A 17,660-nucleotide genomic window follows, 5' to 3' on the forward strand; every position below is an offset into this window, starting at 1 on the left:
ATAAATCACCACCACTTCAAGAATTTGCTTATGGACCCATTTACATGTCAAAGCCTGCCTACAAAGGAAAGGACAGAGCAGGGAGAGTTCTCAAGTGGTCAGCTGACACAGTGCTTAAAAGATGCCTGAAGAGAGCAAAAGGCTCCCCTGGACTTGGGCCTAAAGGTTACACCTTGTCCCAAGGCTTCCATGCTGAAGGAGCAGACATTTCAAGGCCATCACATCTCGGATGTGTGACAAGGCTTGGGCATCTGTCTATGCAGTGCTGTGTGGGGTGAGCCACTCTGCCAACGAGGCCAAAAAGCTTCTCAAGCACACTGTAAACCCTCAAGGACAGTGCTCCAGGAAGATCACAGAGATGCAACCGTTGAAACAAGGGGGCAGCAGAGGCTGCCGGGAATCCAGAACGGAGCCTCCCATAGAGTGCAGTCCTATGGACACCCGGACCCAGGCTCAGGCTTCCGGAACTGTGAGGGAGCATGCTTGTCACTCAAGCTGCCATTTGAGATGTTTCTTTTGTTCATGTCTGTTTATGTGTGCACATGTGCATGAGTGTTTGTATTTGTACGTGTGTGTTTGTGTAAGATAGAATATCACTCCTCAGGGCAGTGTCCACCTTGGTTTTTGAGACAGGGTCTCTCACTTTTACCTGGGGCTTGCTGATTTAGCAGGCAGACTGGCCAGCGAGCCTAGGGATCCTCCTATCTCCATCTCTCTAGCGCTGGAATTACAGGCTAGCACCATGTCTGGCTTTTCTATCTGGGTTCTCGAGTTTGAACTCGGGTCCTCATCTCTCCACAGTAATTTCAGACAAATTACTATTACCCATAAGGGCCCTAGACAGTTGTGGAGCTGGATCCGGTCAATGTTAGAGCCAGCAGTGTCTATAAAGAGAAGGGGAAGCGAGGAAGGGAGGTCCCATCCAAGTCACAGCCTACCAGGGCAAGCTGCTGGGATGACACTGGGTGTGGGGTGGCATCCACTCTTGCCTCTTTCTCCACCCACAGGAAATCTTTCTGGAGGGGAAATCATGGCAGAAGTTTCTGGCTGTCCACCCTGAAGGAATGCTAGCTTCCTGTCCAGCACCACAGAGGCAGCATTGCACCTCTTCCCTCCTAGATTCATAAAGAACCCTCTCCTAACCACTCAGCCTCAGATCACTAGCCAGGACACCCCCAAATGTGTCCGTGATCATGCCCCCGAATAAGGAAGCTGTATGTGTGCATCCCTCACCCACGCTCTAAGGGGGCCCAATAAATTCACTTAGCTCCCCAAGCTGGACTTGGGTAGAACCATCACTTTGGTGTGTGGTTGGTGCACTGTCTGGGGTGAGCAGTGTTTGCTCTTGTTTCCCTAAAAGAAGTGTGTGCAACAGTTGTTGATGGCTTGACTCAGTTCTCAGAAGTGGAGGCCCTGTCTGTTTGGAAACCTGCAGCCACATCTCACTGTGCTCCACCTGCAGGGGCTCTCTGGGGACCTCAAATGCTGCTATGTATGGCTTTGTCTGGAAATTAAAATTAAATAAGCTTACACAGACGCTTATTTTAATTTAATCTTTAAAGCGCGATAAAACAGTACCTTGAATCACTAAGAACAAAGGAGTTGCTATTGGGACAAGCATGGAAGCATGCCGTTTATTAGACACCATTTTCTGACTTGATTTAAAATAAGATTGCAAATCTCAAACATGTTGTATGCCTGCTATGTTTGTGCTATGTTCTGAAAACTGTCCCTGTCTGTATATATAGAGAGGCCATCGTCATAGCAACCCAATTGGTCCACCTCTTGGACCCCTACCTGTTTCCTGTGAGGCCAATCTTGACAGCTCTAAGCGCCTACTTCTCACTACAGACCCCCTAACCACGGTTGATTTTCTGAGATGCGGTAATGCCAGCATTCACTCACAGGAGGCCCGGCTGCATCCCCAAAGAGCCAGGGCAACCTGGTGACTTAGCGTTGAGCTTTGAACCTTGTAGTTTCTCACGGGGAGAGCCTGCCGGGTAGGGTTGTTAAGAACAGGAAATGACATATTGCTAGACTGAAATTTCAGCTGATTCAAATTCCCCTGGGACCACGCCTACCTTTTTTTTTTTTTTTTAAAGATGCGAAGAAGAATTGTACCCATTATCTGTTCTGAGGTACATTCCACTTCTTCTCCAATTTATCTTAAATTTTGATATGTTCTTAGAAATTCCCCTGTCATCAAAAACAAAATAGCCCAGCATGCTTATTTTCTCTTTCTCCACCTGTTTTTCTCCCTGCTGTTCACCACTGCTCCTTGTGGTGACTTTTCAGGTCTCATTTATCTTTATAATATGTCACAGGATGTCACAGAACCCATTAGACCACACTTCAAACTATTATTAAACTTCATTTAAATGTGGTTCAGATTGTTTGGTTTTGTTTCTAACCCTTTGGGGCATTTCTGTGGATTATGAGATCATTTACTATTATTATTTTTAAATGTGTGTGTGTGTGCACACATGTGCACATACTTGTGGGTAGGACTTCACACGCCATAGCATGCACGTGGAGCTCAGAGGACAACCAGGAGCAGCAATCAGTTCCCTCTATTCTGTGGCTCCTAGGGACTGAACTCAGGTTATCAAGCTTGGTGGACAAGTGCCTTTTCTTGCTGGCCCTGGTGACATTTTTAAGTCTTGGGCAAGACTGTTTCGATTAACTGATGTGAGATTGTTTAGACAGAGGTCAGTGGCTTCGGTCTCCTCCCCAGTTCACTCCAGGGCACACTCCCCAACCTGCAGGGCAGCTCCTGGAATCAGCTCCTGTGACTCTGTGCCCAACAGGAATGATGAGCCATGCCTGTCAGGACGGGTCTCTCTATGGGGAGGGTAAGTGTTGGGTATTGGTAGAGCCACAGAAATAAGCGAATCAAACCTACAGAAAACAGGCACTGAGGCTGCAGCTGAGCTGGTAGCGCGGCTCACCTAGCATGGATGAAAGCCCCAGGTCTGACCTCTAGCACTGAAAAACTGGGTGTGGTGCTAATTCACCTGTAATCTCAGTACCAGGGAGAGAGCACAATTAGATTAGGAGTTCAAGGTTACCCTCTGCTACATAGAGAGTTCAAAGCTAAGTCTGGACTACGTGAGAATCTGTCTCAAAAAGGAGAAATTACTAAAATGAAGAGTCCAAATTGCTACAACTGGGGAAGGCATGCTGGCCTGAGGGAGGAGGCTCCCACTGCAGGGGGCTCTGAGAGCTCCATTCAGAAGGCGGGGTAGGGGTGCAGGTGAAGGAGCTGAGTCCTCAGTGCCATCAACACCACAATGCCATCCAGGGTGTGTTATAATTCACCTGGTACAGAATACAGAGCTGCCATCAAAGTGGAAGCCCACACCCGCTGCTGGTCACTCTCCACTCCTCTCAAACCTTCTTTAGGCCAACACAGCTGGGTCTATTCCCCGTGTCTATATTTTTGTTTGCACTGGGCATGTCCTGTGTGGAGGAACCATGTATGCTGTGGTACATTGCATCTGATTTCTTTCACTTAATTCTTTTTTTCAAGGTGCACCCACATAATTGCAAGCACAAGCATCCCACTCCTCTTATTGTTGATCCCTCCTTTGCATGGACACATAGAGCTTTTCCTTTATCCCTTCATCAATTGATGGACAAGTGGGTTCTTGCTACTTTTTGCTATGAACTCTTGTGGGCATGTTCTGGTAGACATAGGTGTTCAGTTTTCTTGGGTGTTGTGATGACTGATATCGGTTGTCAACTTGACAGGATCTAGAATTCTCCAGGAGACACTGGGGCACACTTGTAGAGGACTGTCTTGATTAGATTAGCCCGTATCCATGCCTGTGAGGATTAGCTAGCTTAGGTGGTGATTCTGGGTTTAAGATTTTGCGGCATGCCAACTGCTACCCAATGTATAAAGCTCTGACTCCTCCACACACTCGCAAACATGCTATGCTGTACTTTTTATTTTGACCTTCTTAGGGATATGAAGTGACATCTCCTTATGACTTGGATTTGCATTTCCTTCCTGGCTAATGATGCTGAGCCCCTTCCCATGTGCCTATTAGTCATTTGTCTCCATCTCTGGAGAACTGTCTGTTCAGACATTTGCTCCACTTTTAACAGGATCATTTGCCTTTTCATTGTGAAGTAAGAGGTCTTGGATATTCATATCCAAACCCCTTGTCAGACATAGCACTTGGAGATATTTTCTTCCCACTGAGGTTTTCTGCTTTTTCTATCTGATATTTCCGATATTCCTATTTAAAGTCCCGGTGCTTTAGTTTTGATAATGCCTGATTTGTCTACTTTTTTTTGTTGTTGTTCTTTGTGCTTTGGAGTTCTGCAATCAGACTTGTACATTAATTTCTCTCCCGGGAGCATCCAGACCACACATACAGTGTACATCAGAGCCCACAGGCATAGGCTGTGTGGTCATCTGGGTCCTATACAGCCTAGGCAGACACAGGTGGATCTCTGTGGCAGGTACTTTGGTCCCCTATAGCACAGCACTGTCTCCACACAGGACCATGGATTCCAGGTTGACCCTCCTGTCCCTGCCTGGGCATCAAGAGCCAGGTCCTAAAAAGATTAGTGAAGAGCTGAGGCGAAGATTTCAGTCAATAAAGTGCTTGTCTTACACTGAGGACCTGAGTTTGATTCTCAGTACTCATGTTTTGTTTTTAAAGCATGGGGCCTGGAGAGATGGTTCAGGAGTTAAGAGCACTGGCTGCTCTTCCAGAGGACGCAGGTTCAATTCCTAGCACCAACAGAGCAGTTTACAATGGCCTATAACTACAGTTCCATGGGGTCTGATGCCCTTTTCTGGACTTGGCAGGTACCAGGCACACAAGACATACATACAGGCAGGCAAAACACCTATACACATAAGGAAAAAAGCCAGGTGTGATGGTTCTCAATTGTAATCCCAGTTCTGGGGACACTGAGACAGAAAGATCCTCAGTGCTCACTGGCCAGCCAGTCTAGAGTAATTGGTGAATTCCGAGTAAACGCGAGACCTTGTCCCTAAGGAGGCTGACCTCTGGCCTCCACCATGTTCATGCATACACGTGTACCTGCACCTATGCACACAGACATGCACACACATGAACACACAAACTGCCAGGGAAGATTCACAGCGGCCATTCCAACACAGCTCTTGCTGCTATGGGCGATTTTGCTGTTTTTCCTTTCTGTCCATTGGTAAATTTAAAACTTCAAAAACTACTTTTTATCCAAGGCTTTCTAGTTTTCTATCCTAAGTTTTGTTTCTTCAAAGAAATATTTTCTTGGCCTGTCTATTGCTGGGTTTAAAACTACCCTTTAAAAATGTCTCCAGTTCCCTTCCTGTCACAAAGACTCAGCTGATGAAGATGAAAGGGTTTGAGTGCGTCCACGTGCTCACAGCCAAGTGGATCGGCCTCTTCTCTCGCTGGTATCATAAAAGCTACAGCTGGAAGAGGCCCTGGCTGGTCTCGGCAAAGCCCTCTCTAAATCCTAAATTCCTAACACTGGCTTAGACAGGCTTTGTCCAACTGTCTTAGTGGGTTTTTTGTTTGTTTGTTTGTTTGTTTGTTTGTTTTCCTAATGCTGTGATGAAAACAGGCTGACAGAAGCAACTGAAGGGAAGAAGATGTTACATTGTTTCACAGTTTGAGACCTGGCAACAGGAACAAGAAGTGGCTGGTCACATGGCATGACTTTTCAGGGACTCTTACTGGGGGTTGCTGGGTTCCCATACATGTGCTGTGCAATCAGGGTGTTCCTTGAGACTGAGATGTGGCTCTCCCAGGACCTGGGTCTCATCTCCATGCTCAGACTGAGCATGGCGGGTGCACACCTGTAATTCTAGCACTTGTGACTGATCCCATGGTATAGCAGAGCCTGGATCCTTGAATGAATAGCCACCAACAAACAGCAGCCCCACCTCAGATCCAAAAGAATTAGATATCAACTGCCCCTGTGATGAGCCTTTCAGGGGTCCACTTCCTATTGCAGCCAGACCCTTGCACATACTGTCGACCTTCATTCATGGAGAGCAGGGCCCGATGCCTGGTGTATTAAGGACGTCTCATAGGAAATTTCTGCTTTTTGCTTTTATCATTGGTAATGAACATTATCATTAACTTAAAAAGTCATAAAATAAGCCCAGCACCTGTTAAAATCCAAAGGAACGGCTGTGAGTAGGTGATGGTTAATATAGGTTGTCAACTTGACGGGTTCTAGAAGCAGCTAAGAGTCAAGGGCCTGGGCACACCTGTGAAGGATTATCTTGAGTCGGTTGGTCTCTGGCTGGCCATGTGCCATGTCTATGAGGGATTGGGTTAACTTGATTGGGTTAACTAAGATGGGAAGGACCACTTAGAAGGCAGCATCTTTCTCTGTTTGGGGTCCTGGACAGGATATAAAACAGAAAGAGAACTGAGCACCAGCATCCATCTCTTTCTGCTTCCTGACTGTGGATGCCATGTGACCAGCCACTTCTTGTTCCTGTTGCCAGGTCTCAAACTGTGAAACAATGTAACATCTTCTTCCCTTCAGTTGCTTCTGTCAGCCTGTTTTCATCACAGCATTAGGAAAGCAAACAAACAAAAAACCCACTAAGACAGTTGGACAAAGCCTGTCTAAGCCAGTGTTAGGAATACACCAACTCAGACACAGGTGAGACACAGAGACTCTATTACCCAGGGATGTGGAAATCCAGGGCCACCAAACTCCTCTCTACCGAGACAAGAGATGACCTTGTCTCTGTAGCTGCATTACCTCCCTCTCACCTGACTCCCGTGTGCGACCGCGCACCAGCTCACTCCAGGGTCCAGCCCCAATGGCGTTGAAGGCCTGCATCCGCAGTTCGTACTCTGTCCACTCCTCCAGCTCCTCGATGGTCAGCTCCCTCTCCAGCCGGTCATTGACAACTTGGGCCAGCGCTGAGGATGGTTGGTCTGAACGCCAGTACTTCACCCTGTAGCCCACAGACTCGGGATTCCCATTGTACTGGGAATCAGGCAGCGGCTGGCAATGAATGACAGGCTGGCATGAGTGGACACCTCCTAACTGTCACCTTTAAAGGTCTTCAAGAGCAAACCCATCCTATGGGGCCAACTCCATGGAAACCATTTTCTTAGGTGAATTTTCCTGGAACTTTCTAGAGTGTGTGCATGCACACACATGTGGGCCGTATGCATGTGTACATGTTCATATTAATGTTTTGTAGAGGCCAAAGGGTGATGTTGGGTGTCTTCCTTTACCACTATTCATTGTATTTTTTGAGGCAGTGTCTCTCACTGAACCTGGAGTTCACTGACTTGGTGAGACTACCTGGCCAGCAAACTCTAGGAAATCCTCCTGTCTCCATTCCTCAGTGTCAAGGTAACAGGTGGGCACCCTAATGTCTGGCTTTTTATGTGGGTGCTGGGGGGTCTGAACAGGTCCTCATGCTTCTGTAATAGGCACTTTACACACTGAGCCACATCCCCCTGGCCTCATCCCAGCAGCTTTCTGCTTTACCCTCCCTGAAAACTTTTCTTCTGTTAATTCAACAAAATTCTTTTAGTGACTTTTGCTGGAAATAATTTCCTTTAATATAAATTTGGTTTAATTTTGAGGGAGAAATGTTCTGATTAAACTCTGGACTGGTTCTCTTACGAATGTTGAGTATTGGTTCTATGTTGACCATGCTCTTTCCTGAAAGAGCACCATGAGGTCCAAAAAGAGAGAATGCTACCAATTAATAAGAATCCAGGGCTGCTCAGTGACCTTACACTAATCGTGCAATGTAATACTTCGTGGTCTAACAATCAGATTGGCTTTGATGAGGGAAACAACCTGAGTGTGGTATGGCTAAGCTCTGATTCCCGGGAAGGCCTGGAAGGCACAGGTAGTGGCTTCCACCCCATAGTCTCCAACTCACCACCCAACGTAGCCGCAGGCTGGTCTCACTGGCTGTTCGGACAGTGATGCTGGTCGGAGCCACATCAGGTGGGGCCTGCAGGGTCTGGATGACCCGGGATGACTGGCTGAAGGGGCTGGGACCCACGATGTTCACTTGCCTCATTCGAAACCTGAGGTGAAACCATGAATCAGTGTTATATCCAAGCAAAAGCCAATAGAATGGAACAAGGTCTCCTCGGGTGCTCCTCACACACATGTCTTCCTGGACCACAGAGGCCATCACTCATGGACACCTACCTCTGTGGGTGAAGAATGCAGATGCCATCTATGGTCTCTGTGATGGGTGATGTTAACCGTTAGTTTGACAGAATCTAGAATCATCTGGAAGACAGCCCCTTGGGCATACCTACAGGGCTTATCTTGAGTAGCTTCATTGAGGTGGGAAGACCTGCTCACTGTGGGTGGCACTGACCCTGCTTGGGATCCAGGACTATGTAAGTGGAGAAAGAGAAGAGCATGCATTCACTGCCTTCTGCTTCCTGCTGGTGGGCGCCATGTGACCAGCTGCCTCACTCTCCTGCTGGATTAGCTTTGCCACTACCATGGCCTGCACTTGAATTGTGAGTCAGAGCAAACCCTTCCTTCCTTAAGATGCTTTTCTCGGGGGAATCTTATGACAGCAATAGGAAAACAAGAAGCCATGTGACTCAGTACGATTTAGTTCCCAGGTGAAGGAGATTTGATGGAGCTGATGGGTGGAAATTTGAATGGTCAGTTGCCACTGGCTGACTCAAATTCAGGGTAACCTTAGGGGATGAAGATCATTCAAGAGAGCCCAATGTCACAATGCTGCCACCAAACACAGTTTTGAAAGTCCAATGTTTTGAATGGTTAAGGGCATTGCCATAGCCCATGCCTATCCTGGCATATAGCACAGTGGAAAGTTCATGTGAGGCCTCAATCAGAATTACCTCTACTTTCTTATAAAGTACGGGCCATGAGTATGCTAAGCAAAAGGGCTATACCTCTGAGCCACACCCAAGCTCCTCACTGGGGGATTCTAGGCAGGTGCTCTACTATTGAGCCACACCCCCAGCCCCTCACTGGGGGATTCTAGGCAGATGCTCTACTGTTGAGCCATGTTCTCAGCTCTCTTTTAACTTTTGAGATAGAGACTTGATATATTATCTGGCCTGATCTTGAGCCCTCTCTGTAGCTCAGGAAGGCTTTGAAATTGCAATCCCCCTGCCTCAGCCTCCTCAGTAGCTGGTATGACAGGCCTGTACCATCACACCTGCTTGTGTCTTCTCTATATATAATTATTTAAACTGAATTTACATATAACAAAAAACACATAATGCTTGTTTCAGAGATCTCCTAAATTAATGTGACTTTAAGACAGGGGCATTGCTTTCTTATCACCATTTCTGATCTTTGGGATAATTACACAGTCATATGTAATCCACACGTCAAGTCTTGAATCCTGCAGCTCATTGAAGCTACATGTTTTTCTCTTAAGGATTGAGTATATTGTGTCTTGACTCATCTGCTATAATCTTAGGATGAGTGTTCAAATGAATAGACTCAAAAACATCTCTCTCATTAGACTTAAAAAAATTCTAACTTTGGTATTGTACTGAATAAATGTTCTTCATGAAGATGTAATTTCACCTTTCACTCTTTGAATTCCTCATTCTTACTCCCTCATTCCCCCCGATTATACTGAATGTATCTATCCTGGCAGAACAATGACATTATCAAACTCAACATCTGGTGATAACTGGAAATTTCATCTCTTGCTCCGATGTTGCGGGAACCGATAGCATCGCTAACAGCTCCTGATCACGCTACCCTCTGTAAGGGCTGGGGATTTATTGCCAGGGGAAGTGGCAGGATCTAGAAGCAAAAGGTTAAATGCCATGTTAAGTGCTTGATTAGTGAGAAGAGAAACTCCAGGGTCATGAAAGAGGGAAGCAGAACGGGGCACCTGGGACATCTGCTTTGTTAAGAGTCTGCGGCCTCCGGTTCTTGGTTATTTCATAGTGAGCCCTTTCTACAGTGTGCTTTGATGGAAACACATGGCCAGCTAACACCCAACCACACACTGCCTCAGAACGATATTCAAACTGTGTATTTTGCTTAAGGTTTTTATGTGTGTACTGTTTTTGCTACTTACAGAATTCCCCATGCATCTGTTGTGTGTGTTATATACATACGTGTGTGTGTGTGTGTGTGTGTGTGTGTGTGTGTGTGTGTTGTGTATATACGTGTGTGTCTTTATGTTCTGATGCACCAATATAGGTGCACCTGTGGAATCCAGAGGTTGGCATAGGATGCCTTTCTCCATCACTCTCCATCTTATTTTTTGAAACAGGGTCTCTCACTGAACCTGGATCTAACCACTTCAGCTAGATCGGCTGGCTAGAAAGCCCCAGTGCTGGGATTATGGGCATGTGCCATAGTCCCCAGGCAGGTTTAATGGGCTCCTAGCAAGGCAAACTCAGGCCCTCACCAGCTGAACCATCTCCCCAGCCCTCTGCTTAGAGAATTCTATTTTCCACCTGACATCTGGTTTCTCATACTACAAACACGTCCAGCTGCAGCCACTACCCACATGCGGTTCTCACCTGTAGTGTGTGTAGGGCGTGAGGTTTGGAATTTCCAGCGTCTGGGCGTCAGGCTCGTTCTCTTCCTCATAGAGGGTGACCCACTCCTCCTCATCACCGATGGCCCCGACCTGTGGAAAGAGATCCTGCAATGGACTGGGCTCACCATGGTGACCAAGGCTGTTTGGTATTCTGTATGCATCTACTGGGTATAATAGGCTGAACACAGCCACCGTGTAGCTCACACCTGGGAGCTCCTGGTTCCTACACACATACCCATGGAGATTCAGACTCCTGTTATTCTCAGTGCACATGACATCTGGGAAGGTTTTAGTTCAAAACTCAAGAAGTTGGCCTCAAGAGGGCCAGCTGTGGCTCAGATTCTGGGTGATGGAGAGGATCATCCCCACTGCCTTGTCCTTTTCTCATCTGACAAGTAAGAGAGGCTCAGGAAGGAAGACTCAGGTAGGACCCCACAGTGTGCAGTGATGACGTCCTCCTTGCTAGGGTCCAGAGCCCTTGACACCACTTGCTGGCCCCCGGGCACCACCTGACCTTTCCCTCCCCGAGCATACACCACAGTGGCTGCACTGGCAGGCATAAGGAAGTGCTTGAGTTCCTGCGTGCAGGCCTTGTCTCTTCTGACAAAGGACGCTGGGAGCTGGCGAGATGACTCACCAGTAAAGTGCCTGCTGCACTACATGGGGACTTGAGATCTGATCCCCAGATGTAGGCCTGAGGGCTGTCGAGATGGCTCAGGGGCTAAGAGCACACACTGTACTTGCAGAGGACCTGAGGTGAGTTCCCAGCACCCACATCAGCTCACAAACACCTGCAACTCCAGCTTCAGGGATCTGATGCCCTCTTCTGGCCTCTAAGGGCACTGCACTCAAGTATCCCTATAGACACATACACACATAATGTATTTTTAAGACAGGCATATTGGCACACACTTGTAATTCCTGAGCTTGGGAGGTGGAGACAGACAGAGTCTTGGGGTTCTCTGACCAGTTAACCAAGCTGGATCAATGAGCCCCATGGCTGTCTCAAAAAACAAAACAAAAACCTCCCCCAAAACCAAAATGGACAGTGCTCTGAAAAAAGGACACCTGAGGTTGACTCTGGTCTCTACACACACACACACACACACACACACACACACACACACACACACACACACTCAGATGTGTACACATAGGTGAACACATGTACATGCACACTTATGTGTACACACACACACAAACACATGTGAACATATGAACACATGCATATATACTCAGATGTATACACATACAGGTGAACACATGTACATGCATACTTATATATACACCCCCCCCATACACCCCCAGACACACACAGAAGCACCTCAGGGCAGAGCTGGTCTGAGGAGCACCACTCTTTACAGACACTTGTCCCTTCCAAGCTGGCGTGTGAGGCCGCATTGGGCGTCCCTAGAATTCCCCCAGCATCCCCCTCTCCTTCTGGGAACGACACGTCCATGGCTTGCTTGGTTAGCAATTGTACACTCACACTTCCTGTGACCTCTAACCTGACCCTAGTTGCTTGTTCTGCCTAAGAAAGCCCCCAACCAGCTTCATCAACCAGTTGATGACACCCTGGGCTGTCCCGGACAGAACGCACAGGGGACATGGCTGTGAGCTCCAGCCCGTGGCTCCTGTGAGCAGTCTGTTGACTCGTGCAGTTCATGTGGCTGTGTGACCCTGGGATCACGGTATACAAACAGAGGGTGTGCTGAGAGCGGGTTCAGCCAGGCTCAGTCCTGCCCTGGCATCTAATGCCCCATAAGTGACTTAAATGACAGGGCAGGCCTTGTGCTCATTAAGTTCACAGAGGAAGGCAACTTGGCAGGTGGCCAAGCCACAGAGGAGGGGCGCTGAGGCTTCATGACGACCTTGGTAAGCTGCAGAAATGATGCAAAGGACAAAGGACAAGGAGGGACCAGTAAGCGAAAGCGAGCAGCCTGAGCTGTGGGGAGTCCAAACTAAAGCAGGAAAACAGCTGCAGAAAAGAGCCGGAGTGTCATATGAGACCCAAACGTCCGTTCTAGTCTCCACCCAGCAGAGCTGGAAGACAGAGGCATACACCGTACACTAATGCACACACCTGGATGCACCTGCACACACAGGCAAGAACCTGCACACACCTGTATTCACCTGAATTGAACTGTATGCATTTGTACACACATGTATGTACCTGCACATACCTTGTGTACTTGTATGTGTATGTATGCATCCATACACATGTACACAGTGGCATCTAAATGTATCTGTGGCATCTAAAAGATATCTGAATGTATCTGTACGCATGTAAATACCTTCACACAGCTGTATGCAGCTATACACACCTGAATTCACCTGAATATGACTATATATATGCATACACACATGTATGAACCCACATATACCTGTGTGTACTTGTATATGTATGTATGTATGTATCCACACATGTACACAGTGGCATACACTTGCACACATCTGTATGTACCTGCACACATAGGTAAGTACCTGTATACACCTGAACATTATTGTATGTACGTGTGCACACATGTATATACCCACACACCTGTATGTATTTGTATATGTATATATGTATACACATACATGGCATACACTTATATATACCTGCATGCATCTGCACACATGCACATACCTGCACATGCCTGTACTTACCTGCATACAATTGTGTGAACCTGCACAGTACACACCAGTTCACAGTGCTCTGTGCACCACAGCCCAAGGGTAAAATTGAGGCACATATTCCCAAATGAAGAGGCACAGGGCACTGGCACTGGCATCTGCTTTTATGTGGACAGACTTCAGAAACATTGGGCTGGGTAGAAGCCTGTCCCCAAGTCCACATAGCGTGAGAATCTCCTTTATGAAATGACCGGGGTGGGGGGCCAGATGTTTAATGAGAAGGGGGTGGAGAGGGGGGGAAGCAGGGGTGGGGAGGGAGGGAAGCAGGGGTGGAGAGGGAGGGAAGTTCTTGGAGATGAGTTTCATAAGCTGAGACGCGGTGGAAGCGGAAATATGCTCTAAGTCTTCTACCTTAGGAATGGTCCTCTTTAAAATGGCAAAGTTTGTGTTCTGTGCATTTCATCTCAATTTTTAAAAGAAGCATTAAAACTTAAGGTGGGATGCTGTCCAGGAACACCTGGCAGAGAAAGAGCTGGAGGTCAGAGAGGCTAATGAGCAGCTGGGATTCTGCGACTGAGCAAGGCTGCTGAACTAGGGGGAAGATGTGGCCACCTGCGAGGCTGGAACAGGGAGTGCTCTCAACCACCACAAATCTTGGTGGCTCTGGAAGTCTAGCCTCTATTCCTGCCACCTGGGCTCCACAGAGAGGGGCCACGGCTGTGTCTTTTCCCACCCGGGTCCTCTGTGCTGAGCGAGGGGGCAGCAGATGCACAGTGACTTTAATTGATCCTCTAAGTCCCTGCAGCACAACTGAATGCTCCTGTCTCTGCCTGACTCTGCCCCCCAGCCTGATTTTTGCAAACCCTCCTTGAATGAAGGCTGGTTCTAGACATCCTCTGGGTCTTCCTCTGCCTTGATGTCCAGCATGTTCGACTCAGTCCATCTTCCTTCTAGGTCCAGGCACATCTACGTAGGGCTAGGTGCTTCCCTGACCGTGTGGATGGCTCCAGCACTGGCCTCCCATGTTACCCTATGATAAGATGACTCTTGGCCATATATGCTTCTACAGGGACTGCATGGATCAGGGTGGTGGCTCTGGGACTCAGGTCCATCCATCATGTGACCAAGAGGGTTGGAAGAGCAGTGACAACCTTTGAGCTGCTACTCAGAGGAAAGGGTGAGGCATTGAGCACAAGAGCCTGCTGCTCCATCGACCAAGATCAAGCTTCATGCCACAGGGGCCAAAGCCAGCAGGACAGGGCCATGGGTCCCTACTTACTTCTCCTCTTAAGTCTGACAGTATCTGACTTATGTGGGAGAAGACAAACGTCTTCCCCTTTAGAGTCCCCCATGTTGCCACTGTCCCATAGCTGGCGTCTACAAAATGGAGGGCTGTCTGGTTCATTTCCTGTCTTCCATTCTGCTGAGTTCAATATAGAACTTCCAGGCTACAATCAAGCCAACTGAGATAATGGAATAGGACTAGGGTGTGACCCACACATCCTTGACCTTTCCCATGCCAAGTCCCCTTTGTGCAGGTCTCTGATTTGGAGATGGGACAGTGACTGACAGACTCTCCAGATGGCTCTGCTGTCATATTCCCTAATCACTGTTTGTCATTACCTGAAGGTACCACATGGCCTTGAGCACCTGTGTCCATGCAAAGCTCTTGAATCTGGTTCCAACATGTCTGCTCCTCCTGCCTTCTCTAGGCAACTGCCAGAGCTTCCTTGAACTGCTTCTACTTTCTTGCTCCCTCTTTTGGAAGCCTCCATGAGCAGCCACCTCTGCTTTATTGCTTCTGGAAGCCTCTATAGATAGCCCCCCCATGCTCTGTCTCCCTCTTCTGAAAGCATCCATAGACAGTGTCCAGGGATAGCTCTCCATCTCTGACCAAGCAGATGGTGCTTGATGTCCCCATCCTGTGCACTCAGGCTGCCTTCCGCCTACCTCTGACAGGGTCAGGACATGATCCTCAAGAGTAACTCATACAAATAGTATGTGTGTCAAAACTCATTTTGCTTATCAAAAAGGGACCCAGCAGGATGGTAAAATGGGTTTGGAGGAGAATATGACTCAAAATCTGAGCGTCAGTAGGAGAAAGAATGTCCAGGCTGGACAGATGGCTCAGTCAGTAAAGTGTATGCCACACAAGTATGAGGACCTCAGTTCGATCCTTGGGAACCCATGTAAAAGAGCCAGAAGCTAGGAATGGCATGTTCCTGTAATCTCAGAGCCAGGGAGGGGGAGGCATGAGGATCCTTGCTGTCTAGCCAGCTTGGTCTAATCGGTAAGTTCCAGGTTCAGTGAGAGTCTGTCTCAAAAAATAAGGTGGAAAGTTGACCTCTGGCTTCAATATGCATATTCATAAAACACCCCCAAATACAAACTAATACAGTAAAGAAGACAAAGATGTTAGAAAGCTGGTTACAGGAGCAACATAACCGTAACCTGTAGCTTAGCAACTTCACAATTTAGTATCTGATGTGACAGCATTTAGCCAATCAACATGTAAGAAATCAGGTTTCTACAAGGCTTGATAGCCAGCAAACAGCCTTTGAAACAGGCTCTGCTCACTACTCAGTAAAATTGAGCCCACAGAACAAATCTGGCCCCTTTCTTGCTTTGGTTGATAAAGTTTTATTGGAACACAGCCACGCTCATTGGTTTGTATGTTGCTAACCATTGTGACTCCATGGCACAGATGCATAGATGCAACAGAGATCATCTCTCCAGGACCCAGCCCTTTAATGGAAAAGCATCCATCCTGTTTGAGCATGCTCCCCAGAGGCACAAGGCAAACTTCATACTGGTCCTGCCTGTCTGTTATTATTGCCACTCACATGTAAGTATAGGGTCTCACTCTCCACTATACCCCAGAGCCTTCTTCGGGGTCCAGTGTAAAACTTGGTGTCCAGCCCTGTTTAGTCAACATGCTAATGATCATGTAAATGATTTTTAAAAACCAGCACAAAATGTGGGGTAGCTGGTATGGGACACCAAAGACATTCTTACCCAAACCACCAGAACCCGGCAAGAATCTTACATCACTACGACAGAAGGTTTACATCTTTATCTAAAGAGACCAGGATTCTTTAATCCTTGCCTGGCTCCTCTGGCTCAGTAAACTTCCAGGCCATCACACTAGAGTGTTCTAGAAGTAAGTGACTGGCCACTACTAGCAGACAGGACACAGAGTGAGTCAGGGCTCTAAAGATAAAACAAATTGAAGCTCCCACAGGGAAGCCGGGATTTAGAAAGGCTTTCTTGCTTTTCTCTGAAAGCCAACAAACAGCACTTTACAATGCTTATTATAGAAGCTGAAATGCCCACGTTTCAAACACCACTCTGCAGGGCAGGTCCTTTATTGCATTAAGGAGTGCACAGTCCCTCTGAGGAGGTGACAAGCTCCTCCAGGAGGGCCAATGGCTTACCTGCCACCATGTCTAGTCTGCATTTGGCACCAGCTCACCGGGAAGCAGGACCCATTTGGACATGCGCATTCATTTAACAACTAAACATCTCAGAGCCTGCCACTCCTGCCAAGCAGAGTTTCTACACAACCAGGGTTGTGTGCATGAGAAACATCTCTCGGTTCAGCTGGGCTTCTGGGAAGTTTTGAGGGAATCAATTGGCCTAGGCAGGACTTCGAAGGCTTCTGTTAGGGGAGTTCGGTATCTGCTCAGCACCCCATATCCCCAGGACTTCAGTGGCTCATCCAGGGACAGTCATTAACTTCATCCCAGAGGCATGACACAGATGATCAGGAGGGCATGAGGAGGACGGGCTGACAAGGAGGCAGCTGTCCTCTCACTCAGAGCCCAGCGGAGGGCCAGACATTCCAGAGCTCCATGGAAACCTGCCAGCCCCATGCACCCTGCCTGAAACTCAGGCCATCAGCAGGAAAACTTGCAACTTCGCAGATACTCAGACCCTGTGGTGTCCCTGTGCCTGAGCCAAATGAAGCTCCCCCAAACGAGGGGCGCTGGAGGGCACGGAGGCAGAGGGACAGATGGGGTTTGCACTTCTGGCAAAAGCACAGCCCAGCCAGGAAGGAACCAGAGGCTTGGGGAGGCCCAAAGGCCAGTTCCCTGAGCAGATCCGGAACTCTTGCAAGCTAATGAGTTGTTAAGGGGATTCTCCTTAGCCCTTGATTGATCTCAGCTGGCAAGGAGGCTGCCAGCTTTGAGAAGGGCAGGATTTGTGCAGCCCTTCCCTCTAGTTAGTGTCTGCCTTTCCTCCTACATAGTGTAGTATGTTTCCTTTTGTTTGCTTCACAATTAAATTCTCCCTCCTCCTCTGTCCCTCCCCCTCTCTCCCCCCCCCCCTCTCTCACACACACTCACTCACTCACTCTCTGTGTTTGTGTTCATGACTGTGCATGTGAATGCCCACATACACATATGTGCTTGTACATCACATGCGCTCAGGTCCTCTTCCTCAGGCAGCTGCCACTTCTTGTTTGTTTTTTCTTTTCTTTCTTTTATTTTTTGGAGATTTACTTATTTTATATGTTTCAGTG

General features: G+C 47.8%; 1 protein-coding gene across 2 annotated transcripts in view; it reads right to left on the minus strand.

The window, feature by feature from the left end:
• Window positions 1-17,660, minus strand: part of Sdk1 (sidekick cell adhesion molecule 1) — a 970,126-nt gene that overhangs the window by 124,169 nt on the left and 828,297 nt on the right. For both annotated transcript variants that reach the window (XM_052754191.1, XM_052754192.1), the window contains 3 exons: window positions 10,503-10,612; window positions 7,895-8,045; window positions 6,759-6,996 (listed from right to left, as the gene is read on the minus strand). In XM_052754191.1, coding sequence (XP_052610151.1) covers window positions 6,759-6,996; window positions 7,895-8,045; window positions 10,503-10,612 — 499 coding nt within the window. The remainder of the gene's footprint in view (window positions 1-6,758; window positions 6,997-7,894; window positions 8,046-10,502; window positions 10,613-17,660) is intronic.

This window comes from Peromyscus californicus, unplaced genomic scaffold (assembly GCF_007827085.1).
Source record: "Peromyscus californicus insignis strain IS unplaced genomic scaffold, ASM782708v3 Scaffold_2__1_contigs__length_46816999, whole genome shotgun sequence".
Lineage (NCBI taxonomy): Eukaryota > Metazoa > Chordata > Mammalia > Rodentia > Cricetidae > Peromyscus > Peromyscus californicus.